General features: G+C 43.3%; 1 protein-coding gene across 2 annotated transcripts in view; it reads left to right on the top strand.

The window, feature by feature from the left end:
• The window catches only part of tspan4a (tetraspanin 4a), a 238,022-nt gene extending 221,703 nt beyond the window's left edge, over positions 1-16,319 (top strand). For both annotated transcript variants that reach the window (XM_030085468.1, XM_030085389.1), the window contains 2 exons: positions 11,262-11,345; positions 15,742-16,319. In XM_030085468.1, coding sequence (XP_029941328.1) covers positions 11,262-11,345; positions 15,742-15,810 — 153 coding nt within the window. In that variant the 3' untranslated portion in view covers positions 15,811-16,319. The remainder of the gene's footprint in view (positions 1-11,261; positions 11,346-15,741) is intronic.
• Positions 16,320-18,157: the final 1,838 nt, after the last annotated feature.

The raw sequence follows: 18,157 nt of genomic DNA, 5'->3' as shown, positions 1-18,157 counted from the left end.
CGGCACATTTGTGATTGCAGAGGAGTCTTAAACCAATTCCTTTTCTGCTTTAACATGTCAAAAATATAAATAAGTCTCTGGGCTAATTTTACAGATAAGCAGAACCGTTTCATTCCACCTGCCGCTGCCGTTGGCAGAGACTCGACTCCTTCGTCTTTATCACACTAAATGCACAGCCGAGTCCGGCGAACACAAATGGGGTCACAAATACAAATAATGTCAGTTTCTAACCGTGTTTCATGCCAGGTTTATTCTTTGGTCTTTTTTACATCGTCACAGATACGGCGCTGTCGTTGTGAATAAACACATCTGAATGGATGTTGTGTTTTTTCGTTTCTACTCCTTCACAGCGAGGCAGGGTTTCCTGTCCAGAGAGATCAGGACTGGTTTTCCTTTCCTCTCCAGAGCAGTGCTGAGTTTACTGTTGGGTAGTTTGATTCCAGAGTTGGGGTCCGTTACTCAAAAAAGTAAAGAGTTACCCGTTACTAGTTACTTCTGAAAAAAGTAGTACCTTACACTACTTGATTACTCCATGGAAATAGTAACGAAGTTACACTACTCGTTACTGCATAGTGCTCCGCGGAGCTGTGCTCCCTTATATGCTTCTGCGGAGCACTGCGCATGCGCAGATCTGTGTGTATCAAAACGTTTTTTTTAACGGATTGAAAAGAAAACACGTCTTTTAAAATGTTTTATAACCATTCGGATTTACTTCACGTGCTAATACGCCGTCCCCTGGACCACTGGAAGGAGGATTTTGTCCATTTGGTTAGTCTGGCTCTGATTGACTTCCAGCTAAGCTTCGAGCTAAGCTACTACGATGCTAACAGCTGGGAACCAGAGACACAGGTATTTATGAGCTTGTCTAACTTTGTCAATGATAGGGAAAGGGTGTGGGTCCCTAATCTTCGGAGTATTCATTTAAAAGGGGCATTTGCAGTAGGAGGGAGTGCAGTGTTGTCAGTGGGGCACAAATTTATATAAGGCAACCAATTTTACTTTGACGGTTCCATCAGCCTTGACCCGGAAGAGATAGCGAGCAGCTGCTTGTATGGCCGCCGTTCCATCTACTGGTGGTAATAAAAAAAAAACTCCGCTTAAATAATAATATTTTGGTTGCTCTATTTGCAGTCATTGTAAAAGTAACGATCGTAGCGTTTCATTTGTAACGCTAGTTTAACTACCAATCTAGAAGGAGTAGTGCCGCTACACTACTCGTTCCCATCAAAAGTAATTTAACTACTTGTAACGCTCGTTAGTTGTCGTTACATACCCAACTCTGTTTGATTCATAATGTGATTAAAAAGGGAGGAGTTTTCAATCTGTTGGGGGGCTTTTTCTGAAAATATGCTCCTTTTTTGTTCTCTGGGAATGTTGTGTCCTCTGCTCCAGCAGTGTGGGAAAGGTACGAGGTTTCTTTTGAGCTTAGTAAGAAGAGAGACGCAGCCGACGTCTTCACTCCACGCCGCTTTATTCAGAAGAACTTCACTGTGCGACCGCACAACACAACTTGCTCTTTTTAAGAGCAATGAATCACTCAGTCATCGAACTCTTATAAAATTGCAATCATTGTACATAAAATGTATATTTTTTGTACTGTATTATGAGCATTTATAATTCCAACAATCATGAAAACTAGAATCAATCAGCTTTACCTTTTCAACTGTGTGCAATACAGTAAGTATTTTAATAAATTTTAACCAGTCACAGGTTGTCAGAATGTAAAGAAATAAGTAGAGGGTATAAAGCAACTAATAATGTAATAATTCAGGGACCTTCAACATGTACAACTACAGATGTTAGACTTCCTTAAATTGTCTTTCCTCATAAAACGAACCAATAATGAAATAACTCTACAGTAATAGAAAAATGACTGTGAAAAAACAAAATAACTGGTGTCAATAATGTAAATATTATCTTTAGGGATGGACCGATATGAACATTTTGACCGACTTTGATATTCTGTCAGATCCTAAGTCACAAATCAAATTTTCCAGCTTAAATTAGTGAATGTTTTGAGGAAGCAACTGTAAAAAAACACGATTATACTTTTTTTTTTTAAACCGATACAAGTCATGTCGACTCACATCGATGGAATTTCTAAATCCAAAATATCAAAATAAGTATGACTGAACTAGAACTTGTTTTTGCCGATTCACCAACTTAATGTAACTCAAACCCACAAACACCGGTAGGAGAAATAAATATCAGACCAGTTTTACTTACTGAACCGATACCAATACGTTAAAAACCGACCGATATCAAAGCCGATATATCGCACATCCCTAATAGTGTAGTTTTTCTACAGCTTGCTCGTCATGAATAGATATCAGTAGGATAGTGATAGGATGCATACTATGCAGTACTTCTGACATTATGGGATTTATTTATTATTTGATCATCTTTCAGTGGAAGACAAGCAAATCCGCCAAGCAGCAGACCAAAAACTGAGACCAATATTCCAGTTTTGTCTCCCAACAGCCACCATAAACAGTTTAGAGCAGGGGTCGGCAATTAGCGGCCCGCGGGCCACATGTGGCCCGCCGAACCGTTCAATCCGGCCCGCGAGAGGATTCCAACAGGCGCGCGCACAAACCCACGCATTACCCCGGGCCCTCCAGCGGACGCACGCACCCTTGTTGGAGTGTGATATCTGTCATTGTGTTGCAATAGACAATCTTTGAAAGATGTGTTGTTTAGTTGTGGTTTCCAGTTTGTCACTGAAAAATAAAGAGGAGTGGCACCTTGTCTGGTGAACATAGAGCGCAAGTGAGTGCGCGGCGAGCGGCCGGCGGCGAGCGTTTCCAGGGAAAAATCCGCGCGCCCGTCGACTTGCACTGCCACTCGCTGCCGCCCGCCGCTCCATTGCTCGTCGCTCGAGTTGGTTGAAATAGCGAATTGGCACCAGGACAGCCTATCAGCGTGGAGGTCTTCACGGACGTGCTGACGGAGGGCAGCAGGGCTCCAACCACGCAGAACAGTTGGCATGATGCCAAGGCGAGCGGCGTGCACGATCTCATTTGTTCACCGCTTCTGGTGGAAACCGGGTGTCAGCCTGAAATACCGCTGGAACCGGCCGTCCAGGCGCAGCTCCTGCAGAAGACAGTGGAACTCACCGAGCTCTGACCGCCTCCAGGGCAGCATGCAGCCAGAGGCGACCCCGGCGCCTCGCTGCAGCCGGAGCTGACCAGACTTCCTCATGCTGATTAGAGAGCAGCGACGGTGGCAGGTGGAGCATCTCAATCTCAATTTGTAAAAGCACTTATCATATTCATAAAAGTGCTGAACAGTAAAAACAGTCACAAAAACAAAAAAGAACAAAACCCGCACCATCGATCAGGATGCGCGCTCGCGCACACACACATACACACAGAAAGCCGGGTGCACACAGGACTGTGGGACAAACATCAGAAGAATCCTGTCCACTGCTGCTGTGCAGGAGACGGTGACGAGGAGCTGTGATGTTTCTGCAGGATTTTTCTGTGTTGCATATTTGTACCAGTGTGACGCGTCCCGCGAATGAATTCACACACCAGTGATAAAACTCGGGCGTCTAAGCGCAGCATGGTGTCATTTGTTGCGCGAATGCAGTCGCGTGAAACACGACCGCCCCCCCCCCCCCCCCGCCCCCTGCTCTCCAGTCCGCTAGCCGGAGACCCCTTGGCCCGCGATTGAAGTGCCCCCAAAAAAAGTGGCCCGCCGCCAAATCTAATTGCCGACCCCTGGTTTAGAGTATCGAAAACTCTACAGGTTGAGACAAAGCAGAAGAAGGTTGAAGAGTTGTGGGAGGATTCCTGCTTTCGTTTCTTCATTTGAACACTGAGGTGTTTGATAAATGGGCCAAATCTCCACAAACAGTAAAGAGCTTCTAATTCCAAGGTGTCCACCTTGCTTCGCCCTGCGTCTTCACCACTCCGGGGAACATCCTCACATTTCAGTCTGGCTGCTGCGCTGCTGCTGCTCCTGCAGCTGCTGGCACCAAATCACTCACTTCATTTTCTGCATTTAGAAGCATCAACTCTTCTGGGCTTTGAAGTCTGTCCTGCCCACCTCTTTCTTTACCTTTCCTCTCCAAACTGCGATTCACAACACATGAGGGACTCATCCTCACCTCAGCCTCACCTCAGCCTCACCTCAGCCTCACCTCAGCCTCATCCAGCCTCATCCAGCCTCATCCAGCCTCACCTCAGCCTCACCTCAGCCTCATCCAGCCTCATCCAGCCTCATCCAACCACTTTTCCATTTGAGACCGCAATCTTGTGTTGAATTTAAATTAAAAGGTGAGGTTAGTGATATTATATTCAGAAATAAAAATCATTATTTACTGAAAAGTGTTTTAAGTAGCACAAGAAAACTGATTTAATTAGAAAAAAAAAAAAAAAATATATATATATAAAATGCAATAATTAGCACGAATAAAATGCCTTTAAAGTCTTAAAAGTCATATCTCAAGAAAATGTGTGCAAAATGCAGTAATTGGAACTAGAATAATAAATAGAGAAAACATGCAAAAGTTAAAACTGTCATAAGATAAAAGAAAATCTTTGTAAAGTGAATTAATTGGAGCTGAAACAAAAATAGTTCAAACATAGTTATATAAGGGAATTATTGGTACAGAAATGAAGTCTTAAACTGAGCAAAAGTGCATAAAATGCAGTGATTTGCATGAGAATAATGCTATAGATTCCATCAGTTTGTAGAAATTTTGATGTTTGAAACTTGAATACTGTCTCGAAATAAAAAATAACTATTAAAATTCAACCATTTCTATAAGAAATAGATATAATTTGTATAAAATGTGATAGTTGGGACCGGAGTAATGTTATAAATGGGACAAATGTTCAGAAAAAACAAAATTACTCCAAAAATATGTCTTGACATTCTTCAGCCCCTTAAGACCGGCGGTTGTAAGCGAGCGTTGCGACTGCTCTTTTTTCTCTGCTTCAGCAGAAGTGATGCATCACCTGCATGAAAAGACGAGACATACGCTGTATTTATGATGAGCGGGCTGCCGTCTGACACCAGAGTTGTAATAAATTCAGCTTTTGAGGGTTAGTAAATAAAGTAAATCTTCCATAGACCTCAGTTTCTCTTGTAAAGGGCAGATCTTAAAATGGCCGCCCCGGCGGTCACAGGCGTGCGGCCCCGTATCTTTTACACAAAGCCTTGACTTCAGCTGACGGCGGCTCGATTCTGTACATGCATTCAGCGGCGGAAAGGCCAGAGAGTGGTCAAACTGCAGCTGCTTTCAATTTCATGAAATGAAACGTGTAACCTTTTAAAAAACCGCTTTTCCATTACTGCTCCGGGAGTCATGTTCTGCGCAAACCGCCGAAAGACTCGTTTTGAATTATGCAGTGCTTCAGGTGACAGCTCGTTGGCTTCCACGCAGACCCCCGACATCCCGCCGCTGCCAAAGACGCTTTGACGACAAATTACCCGGGCTTGTTTTGTGCTTTGAGCTTCAAGCAGATCAAGGATTCAGCCTCTGTTCTTCGCAGTCATGATAATACCTGAGCTTCATACAGCCTCTGCAGGAACATGCATCGGCTGGAAGACATTCCGTTCAGCTGAAAATCAATCCTTGACCTTCTACTTTTGAGATTAAATGCAGAAGCACTCCAGCGATTTCTCCATCGAGCAAAAAGAAGTCGCCAAGGCCGCTCAGGGCGGCCGGAGCGCTCATGTTTTTGTAGTTAGTTGTTTATTAAGCAGCTGAGTAATTAACACAGCGGGAGTGAAGCCTGGGCCGGGCTGCTGGGTCGACCCGCGCTATTCTGACTCCTGTTATTAGCTTCTGAAAGAAAAGAAAAGAAAAGAAACCTATTTTGGCTTTTTCATTGATATCGAGCAGAAACGCGAGCAGAGCGGAGCGGAGCAGAGGCGACGCACGGCGAAAGCCTGCAGGTGTTTGACAATCGGGTGTTTTCTTCTGTTTGCTGCTGCTGGAAAACGTTCGAACGCAACAACGTCTGTGTTTCTGTCAACCGTGAAGACGGTTTAAAATGTGTTGATATACTCAAACTCCTGTGATCGACTTAAAAATAAGTGCCTCTGACCTCTGACCTCTGCCGTTTGGGTTCATCTGAGGCAAAAAAAAAAGGTCAAGGTTTCATGGAAAAAACAGAAATTGAGCCAATTCAATTCAGTTTTCAATGTTTCAGTCAAAATACCAGTTTTACTTGAATATGGAGGAGATGCTGCAAATAGTAGAAACTAACTCAAACATTTATTAAAACTGTTCAAGTTTACAGCTGACAGGATGAGACATGAGTAGCTGCGATTCCATTAACAATTCAATTCAATTCAATGCAATTCAGTATATATAAAAAAAAAACCTCTGGCTGAAAGGCTTTTATGCTCTTTGCAGTCGTGTCAATAAAAAAGTGTATCGCAAAAGTGTAAAGGAAACATTTTATCAGCAGTTACAGAGCGGCAGACGTGACCAGGTGACCAGCCCGTTCACGTAAAGATGGCGTTGGGAGACGGAAATCTTTAATGAAAGAGAAAAATATAACCACTGTCCTTAGTTGCAAACAACAGCGAAATGCAGTTCTACAAGAAAAAAGAAAAATGTTTTCCGTCTTGCTCTAAGAGTCCTGCAGGACGAGATTGTATGAGATTTACGGCTTCTGCGCTCAAAACGATTCCAGTCTGCAAATTGCAATTGTACTCTGGCGAAAGCTGAAAAGTATCACTCTGAGTAGTGGAAATGCAGCCACTGATGGAACTGCTCGCCTGCCACGGGACCAGGAAGTCCAAAGGTAAAGCAGCCCATCTCAATAAAAACAACTGGTACAGACAGTATTTTCCAATATAACCAGTGAAATACAACAAGCCAACCCTAAAACCCCAAAGCTTCTGACTGTTTTTAAAGTCCTCTCCACCAATCAGGGACGAGCTGTGGGTGAGAAATAACCCCGGAACTACATTTGGATGGTGGTTAGTTGTATTTAGGGAAGGTTCCTTTGGTGGAAATGCAGTTTTAAAGAACGTGACAGAGGACAAAGATGACGGAAGCTTCAGATTTACCACACCAACAAGATGTATTGACTTTTTTTTTTTTCCTTTACAAAATCCCATCTTAAAGCTGCTGTCCTTGCACAGATCAAAGAGAGATGGGAGGTTAAAAGGTCAAACTTGTACCACATTTTTCACCAGTGGACTCTTAGACAACCTTTCCAATTCCAATACTCACGCTGAACAAAAACATCAATGCAACACTTGTTTTTTGTGACTTTTTTTTTTGTCTTTGAGCTGAACTGAAAAATCTAAATTTTTCTCTCAAATATTGTGAAGATAATCCTTAAACCAGGAGATGCTGGTTAGGCAGCAGGATGTTCAGGTGAGCCTCATGCTGGAAACAATATCTGACGGTTTGCCCTTTTCTACATCTGTAAACAGCAGTTTTCATGAGCCCAAAGCTCATTATTCACTTCTCATGAATCAGAGCGTGCTAAGATATCCCCGAGTGTGTTACATGTGGGTGAGTTTTATGAAAAAGTCAGAGAATATTTTACCTATGATGAAGTGGTTGCAGCTCATCTTATACCAAGGTCGTGTTGCTCCTGCTATTGATAGTCATGATTCCAGATCATCCACATAGGAAAGCAACAGCCTTCAAAAAGAATAAATAAATAAGTAAACATTCCACATCTGCTCCTGGGTTTTCTTTAGATTCTATATTTTTCTCAAAAGGATTTACAGATGCTCAGTTGGGGGCTGCTCCTGTAAATGACAGTCTGAATTAATTTATAATTCCTTTTTATAAGAAATTCTTGTGTGCTTTTCTTTATCTTACTCTAACATTGAGAATAAATGGTTCTCAATTCACGGGAGCGGATTTCTATTCAAATGGAGAACAATGCTGTCTGGGTGTGTGTATACAGTATCGTTTACCAGGTCAGGCTTTATTTTATACTGACATCAGATATGAGAAGGTTGAATTACTTTCCGGGACACTGTCCTTAACGCCCTCCTACTATCAAGATTTCAGTGTCCTTTGTCACTAAATGTGTCAGAAAACAAACAACAGTTTTAAATTAAGCGATGACTGAAATATTTCTGGTTTTTGAGAACAGATCTAAAGGCACAAACACTTTAACATCATCTACATATGCGTGTATTCATGTCATTGCAGATGATATTGAGGCAATCCCATTTTCACCCAATGTCATGAAAACCCATTTCTGAGCTCCGATCTTTTCATTTAAGACCGATTGCACCGTCTTTCTGTCAGTTGAGGTTTTTCCTCGCTGACTCAGAGCAGAACATTGGTTCAATCAAGCAAAAGACAAAGAGATGGAGGTGCTGCCATGTCAGAGGTCAAGCCAGACCAATAAGAGGACAACAATAATCCCAAAAGACCAGGACCAATCCCGCTAAGGAGCCTGAGCGGAGGCAGAGTCAACACCACTTCATCACCTTCAAGCTCCGGGAAAGGTTGTGACTCCGAACAAGAGAGCGACTGTTTCCATTTGTCAACATCAAGCTGCTATCAGTCTCTGTATCTGCTACCTGCCCCACTATCTTCACTGGCCAGTCACTCAGCGCCAGACGTCTTGTGGGCTTCAGCGTTTTCACGGAGAACCGCAGCCTGCTGGCGAAAAGACTCCCGACACCGAGAGCAGTCGGAGAAAACCAAAGCAGGAGCGGATCCGACAGCAAAGCACCGACGCTGTCATTTCATTCTGCCGGGAGAAAATACCGCCTTTCCAGACGAGTTTTTCAGCTTTGTTCCTGAAATCAGACCAGCGCATTTCAAAGCAATGTCCCCTCTGTTTTTGGAAATACGTAGGTTTGAGGCTGCAGGTGTTTGAATTTGTTCACAGAGTGAGCAGAAACGCTTGTGATCTGTGTCTTCTGGACAATCAGAAGATCAGCGGAGAGCAGAGAGACTGCGGCGCTCAGCAGGTCTGTGTTGAAACAGGCCTCCGGGAAACTTCGCCCCCTTCAGCGGCTCCACGGAGAGGATTACTGCTGACTATGGAGGATTAAGTGGAGGGTCCAGGAGGGGATTTTTGTATTTTCTGCTATTTGCTGGACTATGAAGCAGCTTCTCTCTCCTAAATGTTGGGACTATGAGCTCTGAAAGGCTCGGCCTTCTCACCACAGGCCAGGACAGAGTGCAGATCTACGTTTATCCAGTTACACTGATGCATCGTCTCTCTTCCACTCATAACAATAATCATTTCAAAGCATTTGACTTCGACGTTTAAGTCAAATATTTATCTACAATAAAAACCTGCCACATCATGGCTTGTTCTATGTGATCTGGAGCATGCAGGGCTGCACAGCGCTCATCAGTGAAGGGAGACTGTCTTCGTGTATTTCTGGAATCACTGCAGCCATTTCTGTCTGTGAGCTCTGGTTCGTGGTGGAGGATCCTCCACCTGGATGTTTACAGGACTCCAGCAGTACCAGCAGCTTCGAACGGCAGATTTTAAGCAGCTGCTCTGTTAATTCAACATTTCTGTCTGGCAGAGATCTTCCTCATCCAACCTTTATCTCCACAAACCCGTGCATGCTCTGAATCAGCAGCAGATCTCAACGATCACACTCAAGTTTGTGTTAAATATGTCAGGTTTCCCCCCCTTTCCCAAGACTTTTCAGCTGCAGAGATACATAGCGTGAAAAGTCCGTCTTTAACAGTTTTTCCTTTAAATGGACTCACCTGGCAAAAACTCGTTCTCACAGGTGTGTGAGAATTTTTTTAGTGATCCAAAGAGCCCCGAGACTCAATACCATCCATGAGTTTAACTGAAAAACTACAAATTTAATCTTTACATACAATTTGCATAATAATTTGGAACATGGCGTAATTCTCCAGATTGTGCTGAATTAATTTGACTTCTTGGCTCCACTGCAGGAAAAAATGCACGGACTCTGTGCTTGAACCAACACAACAGGTTTCCGTTTACTAATCAGCTTTTTTGAAAGTAGTTTTACGGCCATCTGCAACGGACACGGGACGGTAAAACTGTAAAGTTATGTGTTTTCAGATACAGCTCTTTGGTCCGGGGAGCTTTGTGGCTGGGCAGCAGTTTGATAAATAACACTGGAGCCGTCCTAAATTCTGGCTTACTGCACGAGTTTCCATATTGATCCAGCCCAGAAATATTCCTCCATGTGCTGGGGAGAATATATTTTTCTGGCGGCGGCAGTGAAGTGCTGAGAAGATTGTGTTTGGTGTGTCTGGCTCTGACTCAGCTTCTTCATGTAAGACGATTTGCAAAAAGAAGAAGTAGTGCAATCAGGAAGGCACGTCTGCAGAAATGAATAATTTAATTAGTGTAGCCGGTTATGAGAGCACTCCTTCCCTTCTCTACAGTGTGTGTCGGGGAGTTTCATCTCTGGTGTATCCGCCTTAATCAAACACAGACCTTGGCAAACATGTCTGCCACGTGTCTACGAAGCCGCTCTCAGCTCAAACAACACTCCCATCACTCCAAATGTCAGTTTCAGCCACTCTGGGAAAGCTGCGTTCCTCGGTTTGATAATTCATCTCCATTTCATCTCTTGCTTACATCCCTGACCCGGCGGGCCGTTGCACCATCCCCTCTATCAGGAATAATTATCTCCCTCTCCTGTCTGCCTGCCGGGCTCAGCAGCGTTTCACAGCTTCTCGCCGGGTTTGGCGAAAATGGCTGAATCGTGGGGGAAGATTTTATTTGTCAAGTTGCCTCAGAACGCATTCAAGCAACGTCGGACATGAAAAATTCAGCCCATTCCTGCATCTAAATGATGCCTCCAGTGTGTGTCTGAGTGTGTGTGTGTGTGTGTGTGTGTCCAGACTGTTTGTACCGCTGAAGGGAGACAAGGACAGCAGGGACCCGAGCAGCACTGAGGCAGAGCAGGAGTGAAAAGCAGCCATCAGGAATCTTTAAGCCTCAGAATATTTCTTCACAGAGGAGAGGTCGACTCGCTGCTCTTGACCTGAGGTTCTTCACTTCACCTTGATGGGCAGGAAGCGATATTCCATCATTCCCAGATGCTGTGAGGCACATGTGCGAACCACTACACCAAAACCATTAAAAGCATGTATTTTTCTTCAATAAACATCATTTAAAGAGCTCCATCTCTTTGCTCTTGTTACATTAGGAGCCTTAATTCTTCTTTGAGACATGCTGGGTCAGGATTTTGCTCTGCGGTAACGACAGCTGATTCCGTCCTGATGTTTTCACAGCTGAATATCTGAACGAGTGTGTCGGTCAGTGTGTGTTCACGCTTCACACGCTGTGTGTGTGTTTGTGTCTCCTCAGCCGTGCTACGAGCGAGTCAAGGACTGGCTCAACGAGAACCTGGTCGCTCTCTGGATCTTTGCGCTATGCACGGCGCTCACACAGGTAATTATGTGTGTTTGGGGTTTTTTTTTCTTCTTTTTTTCAGGTTTTTTTCAGGCTCACTGTGAGATAAACGCAGCTCTGCACGCATGTGTTAGAGCCCTGTGCAGGGTAACAGTGAAAAACAGCGACAAAATGTTCACATCAAGCCTCGCAATTAATTCTCCAACCAGTCAGAAGAGCGGTATGGAAAATAAATTCATACCATGCAGGTGGAAACCACTCAGCTCTGAATACACCTCATCTCTACGGTCGCAGATGGAAGCTGCTCGCCTGCTTCTGCTGCACGAACAATCAAATAACTTCACCTTTCTCAGATATCAGTCAAACTGATGACACTTTTAAAGAATCATTAGCATCACTGCCGACATTTTATCACAGATCATAATAAACCTTCTGCAGCTCTTAAAGTCAGTATATTTGTTTTCCACCCATTTTGTAAAGTCCAGGCAGCATTTATGCATTCATAACAACGCAAATTAACACAAATTGATAACAAGATCATGTCGCTCCTGAACATCGGGAACAAAAGTCGATGTTACAGAGTTCTGGTGTCGTTTTTAAGCAGGTTCTTCCCTTCAAAGCTTCATTAGGAGGTTATTGACAGTTAGATTCACTCAATCAGCAGGTAATGTATCACACCTCCGTCAGTTTCGCACTTACAGAATGATAATTCAGTTTTTTTTTTCCACTTTCAGACAAGAAAACAAGAATAACATTTAATCAAATGGCTATGAAATGACGCGGCGGCGTTTTTAACAGAACTTTTATAACCTTGACAAACCTGGACGAGCCTCCCGTGTTTCCACATCGACTTTCTATAAAACTCTTTTATCTGCTCCCCGGCCTGCTGAAACGTGATGTGCTTCTCCAAATGTGAGAGCAGAAAACATGGATCACAGGAGGCTGCCGCCGCCGCCGCCGCCGCCGCCGCCGCGCCCCCGGCTCCTTCTCAGTCGCCCGTTAGATTCCCGACGTGCCCCTCTAGAAAATCCAACAGGCTGCAAAATGAAAACCAGAGGGAAGATGTAATCTTATCGCTGATATCTGTGCTCCTAGGAAGGATTACACGCTCGCGCTTTCTACTGTTAGAGTAACATTTACAAAATGAACATAATTCCTTTCACAAGGGAAACATTGAAAACGTGACTGGGTGAAGACGCCCAGAGCAGCAGTGGCCGGACGCGTCCCGACCGAGGAGCAAAGACAGTAAAAACACACTGGAGGTCTGACCAGTTCAGGCTCAACATTTAGCGCGGAGATGTTTCCTTGAAGTTCTAGAACATATTTCTAATTATGAAATGAACATTTAGACACGTCTGACCCAGACGGTGAACCTCACTGAGAAATCATGTGACGAAAGACAATATATAATCCTGTTAAATTAAAAAATATCAAAGCATTCATATCTGTAAATACACACGTTTGAAAACTGAAAGACCAAAAAAAACTATCAAATCCAACATATCCAATGAATTTAACATGTTGAACAACTTTCAAGACTTTACTTCTGTTCAGAAGCTGCAGCTTTAGACTGAACTGTGAAAGTATGAGGGTACATTTGGTATGGATACATCCAATTAACCTGAAATGTAATTCACTTGTAATTCACTACATTTGGTAGAAGAAAACACATGAAGGGAGATGACTGATGAGAAAGACAAAATCTAAGATACAATATAGAAAATATCTTTGAATAAAATCTGCAAATGAAAGTCAAGGAGAGGAAATCCTGCGTTACATCACATTAATCCACCAGAGTAAACTCCTGCCTGTAGGAGAGTATGCACAGTCTGCCAGCATCTTTCACCAAAAGTTAAATAAACTGCACTGAGGAACTCTGAGATCGTGTTTCCGTGTCACATGATTGTGCCCGATGTGTGTGAAGCATCCAGAGAGGTGTTTCATCAGGATTTCTCACGAGGCTCAGCTGCAGCCGCGTCATTAGCGAAACACAGCGGCGTCTCAAGGAGAGAATTAAAATCTGTTTGCAACTGTGTTCACAGCAGCCAGAGAGCTGAATGAAACCACACCTCCCTGTGAAAAACATATAGAAGTCAGTAAACTCCAGTATGTTACTGAAGATTACACACACACATACATACACACCATACCTCAGCATGACTCTAAACTACTACCTGAAAACTGAAAATTCAGCTGATCCTCACCATCTGAAGCGAAGCCCAACATTTCAACCCTCATGCAGGCAGAATTTGTGTGTGAGCTGTTGACCTGGAGCACATAAGACCGAACAAGTGCGGCTAATGAAGTGGCTGCTGAGTGGATGTTTAGCTTCCGCCACTCCAAAACACTCTTCCCCTGTGAAAATTGATTGGTCTTCTCATTAGCATGAAAAAACACCTTGTCTTTTAACCAAACTGCTGTGTTGGCCTCACGCACACAGGAAAGTCCAGCTGGCATTTTAAGGCTTCGCTCTCTGCGGAGCCCACTTTGATAAAGGTCTGTGTTTGGACGAGAGAAGCAGAAAAGCTCTTTTAACTGGAGCCGGATTAACGGCGCTGCTGAACAGACGCACCGCAGCTTTCCCAATACGGCCGGTGGTTTCTGTTTATTACTGACAACTTGAACTTCAGTTTAGACAATAGAGAGTTACTTTATTGATCCCAAACTTTGAAATTCCAGATTAAAATAAACGAAAAGGCTAATAGCGTTTATATAAATAAGGCTCCATTTACAATTGGTCAAGTGAAAACGCATCATCAAAGTTTCGTGTTTACATGTCAACAGCGGAAACACTGAAAACGGTGTAGTTAGGTGTTAAGTGGCAAATGAAGTTATTTACTGACAAAAGTAAGAAAAAATAGATCTAACGAGAACAAAGGTAGACTGTAACCTGGAGCTATCCGACACAGAACACAAAAGACAAAAGGAAACTAACTTTAACCCTGGAGTGCAACACAGGTTCCTGAAACCAGAACTAATCAACAAAGAAATGAGTGCCTGAATGCATCGCAGAGGTTTCCTGACTCCGAAAAGCACGAGAGCGTCTCTGGTTGCAGCAAACTGCTGGTCGGTGATCTGCCAGCAGCTTTTATTCCCTCAGGTGGCTTCGTGTGATTGGCTGACGGGACTGACGAGCTGCTCAGGACAGGAAGTGTTGGGACTCTTTAGAAATCGGCAGTGCAGTAGCCAGGACGACAGAGTGAGAACAACCGGTGTCTCTGAAAATGTGTCCTGGACACTGATCAGTTGCGTTTAACCGTTCCGTTTTAACGCGTTTGCGTCTCCTGACAGAGACACAAAAGTGTTAAAACGGAACGGCTGAAAACACGGATCTGGGTTCACAAGAGAAACAGGATTACATTTTGCACAAGTTTCAGTCTTGATCACCCCAAGACCTTTAGGAGGCGACCCAGTACCACTCTGGTCTTTTACATCTACTGGTGCATGAGCAGGAGAAAATACAAAATACAACAGACGTTTTGCATCGTTGTCGTGGAAACGGGCCCTAAATGTCTAAAAATACGCATGAGTGAAATGCACGAGTGTTGCCATCAGCAACAGCTTTTAGTCTTCAGGTATTTCTTCTATAATCGGGTTTCCAGTGTTTTCATCTTTGACGATGAACTCCAGCTGTCACTTTCACTGCTGCTTATCAAATCGGCCCCGTTTACAGGAGAAGGTTTTAAAGCGGAAACAAAAAACTTTGGTTTCGTTTTGTGGGTCCAGTGCTCAGAGCCAATGAAATCTTTCAGAAAACGGCTCAGTTTAAGCTTTACAAGGGATTTCATATATCCAAATATATGTGTACCTGAATGTAAACCAAATGAAATTACAAATCTGGACGAATCTAGTTTGGGACAATGTGTGAATATTGCAATTCAAGCTATTTGAAAACCAAGAACCATTCAAATAAGCTTGTTTCAAATCAAAACACGCTTTTTAGAACAGCTGTGGAAGTTACTGAAGGAGATCTTAATAAATTGTTATGATGTTGGTTTAAAAAAAACCCTGGCTTTGTTAAAAAGCCATTTGAACATAAAAACTGTTTTTTTTCTTACTTTATTTTTCTACAACAAAGAAAAAAGAGAGAAATCTTTGTGAACTGAGTCGCTGAATGATGCTGGGATGGGACTGTGTGTGTGTTCACTTCTTATTGTAATCTAAGAAATGGCTGGAATGAGATTGGGATGTAACTGTGAGAGATAATGAATCTCTCTGGCATTTATGGTCAAGCAGGTGCATTATGATGCAGAGGAGGAGCCAGAGGCTCGCTTTTCATTTCACTGCAACTTTCCACACAGACATCCAAACCTAATAATGGCTGATTTGTTTCTTCTATGCATGTGTGTGTGTGTGTGTGTGTGTGTGTGTGTGTGTGTGTGTGTGTGTGTGTGTGTGTGTGTGTGTGTGTGTGTGTGTGTGTGTGTGTGTGCAGATCCTGGGTCTGGTTTTCTCCATGACAATGTTCTGTCAGGCTGTGAAAGTGGAGACCTTCTACGCCTAGCGATCGACCGCTCCGCCCTTCAGCACACTTGGATTGTTTCTCATCAGAGAGGGACGGATATAGACCACACCACCCTCCTCATCCTCCTCCTCCTCCTCCTCCCCCCCCCCCCCTCCCCTGACAGACTCTTCTCTCCCACACTCGTCCTCTCTGTGACATTCGCTCTCGGGTGTCACCGGTTCACACTTTTTCTGCTAACTATCAACAAGCACAGTGTCGGTGTAATCCTTGAGTTCCTTTGGTTTGCTCTGTGTCAAAAGCTAATTTCTGTGATACATTTTATGAAACAGTATTATTACCATGTATACAAAAAAATTAAAAAAAAAATCAGCCAGTGTAACTCCCGCCTCCCCCCTTCCCTTTTTTAATATGTGTATTTCTTTTAAATTATTTTACAGTTTGTATGTGTTTTCCAAAACGAGAGCTACAGTTGAGAAAAGTGCACTGATGAAGTGCTGCAAGCGCATGTCTCCTGCCATGATGTGTATTAAATGTTTTGGCTCAACTAAGCGTCGTCTTGTCGTTCCTCAACAGGAAACGCTGAGAGGCGTTTTAATGTGTAATGGTGCTTTATTTATGCCTGACACCCCGAATGCTGGGATGACAAAGGAGAGTGATTATGGAGATTTGCCAGGAAACAGCATGTAAAACGGTTAATTGAGTGTCTCGGCTGAAACACGGGAGTCATTGGAGTCGTCTGCAGAACCTCGCTAATCACTCATTAACCCCTTTATCAGGAAAATCATATCTGGCAACTTCCTCATTTTCTCCTGTTTTACCCAAACTAACAATATTGAGAAACGTAGAGACAGTAGCACTGGAGCACGAAGACAGGGGCACTGGATCCGGCACGTTCACCCATTCATGCACACGCTCCGCGTTTACATGAAATTACAAGTGAAAATGCATTGTTTTTGTTTCAGAAAAGTTTAGCTTTGAGAAAGATGTCTGTTTACAGAAACAGTGAAACATGACAGCAACAGATACGTTGAAGTTTTTGTAAGTCAGAATGAAAGTGTGGTCCTTTGTGTTTATTTTTACAGAGGATTTATTTCTTATCCTCATTTAAGGGGGAATTAAATCTCTCATATAAACAGTCAAAGCAACGAAACGCAACAAAAGTTTTGTGTTTTCCCTCAAAATCATTGGCGTGTAACACAGGTTCTTAGTTTGGAAAATCTGATACAAATGCTAAATAGTTTAACAACCTTTGTGACTCGACTATATGAGATGTTTATAGATGTTTACCTTTTACAGAAATCCAGAAAACATTGATACCAGTTAAACATATTTCTAAGCTAGAAATGTTGAAATATCTGTGCGGTTTGGTCAGTTTCACATTCCTTCCACTTATTTAATTCCAAATAAACGGCACATAATATCCATATCTTTGTACTTCTGTGACTTTAAAAGGTCTCCCGTCAGACGTGATCCCTGGAAAAACTGGAAATGTCTCTGTGGGTTTGAAATGTTGGAGTATTTCAGGGATAAAGGGTTAATTCCTCCTCATCTAATGAAACTAACCTCTAACTCAGGCGCATGTGGGGAATTTATTGGCTGGATTTGCAAAGGACACGGGAACTCCAATGAAAAGGGGAAAAAAAGGTTGGCTGTATGTGAGGAATCTAAATGAAGTACAGTAGTGTGAGCTTTGAGACCCGCCTGAGGCCGTTTCCCTCTCAGCGCCGATCACCGCCCCAATGACAGAGATTCATCTGCGGCTTTGAAGTCTCCTCCGGCTCGTTTGTGACTCCCCCACTTTGCTTTCTTGCGCCCCACCTCGGGCCGTCAAGTATAATCCAGGCTGGGAGTCCCACCAGAGACACACTTTGATTAAATAGCCCCAACGGAGGGAGAAAAGAAAAGGCTTCAGGAGGTGTTTTCAGCTGCAGTTTAAAGTTCAAGAGCTGCAGGTGCCGGAGCCACTTTTCTTTTTTTGCATTAGTTAAGTTTTTTTTTCTTTTTTAAGTTTCCTGCTCTTTCTTTTTTTCTTTTTTTGTCTGCCTTTAAACAATCAGGACCTCAAACAGCAGAAGTCCCAAAGCAATCAAATCGGTGGAAACGTTTCAGGTCTGCTCCCCTGCAGGCAGCCGGAGAAACGGCGTCCCCACCGGCAGGTAGAGCGACAACACGCCTCGTCTCGGTGCGTCCATAAAGGGGAGCCTGAACACTTTAAGCATTTCTGGACAAGCATAAAAAACTTATTTCAATCTGTTAGGGGTTTATTTTATATACTTTTCAGAGGAACAAAGTAATCTTGGGAAGAGGAAATTGTTTTTAACCTGTGCACTGTGAGCTGCACGACCTTTAAGGACTCTGTAAATATCCTCAGAACAGCATTGAGTGT

Source organism: Salarias fasciatus, chromosome 1 (genome assembly GCF_902148845.1).
Source record: "Salarias fasciatus chromosome 1, fSalaFa1.1, whole genome shotgun sequence".
Taxonomy (NCBI): domain Eukaryota; kingdom Metazoa; phylum Chordata; class Actinopteri; order Blenniiformes; family Blenniidae; genus Salarias; species Salarias fasciatus.
Note: the sequence above shows the minus strand (reverse complement) of the source record. Positions and strands in the feature narration are given on the sequence as shown.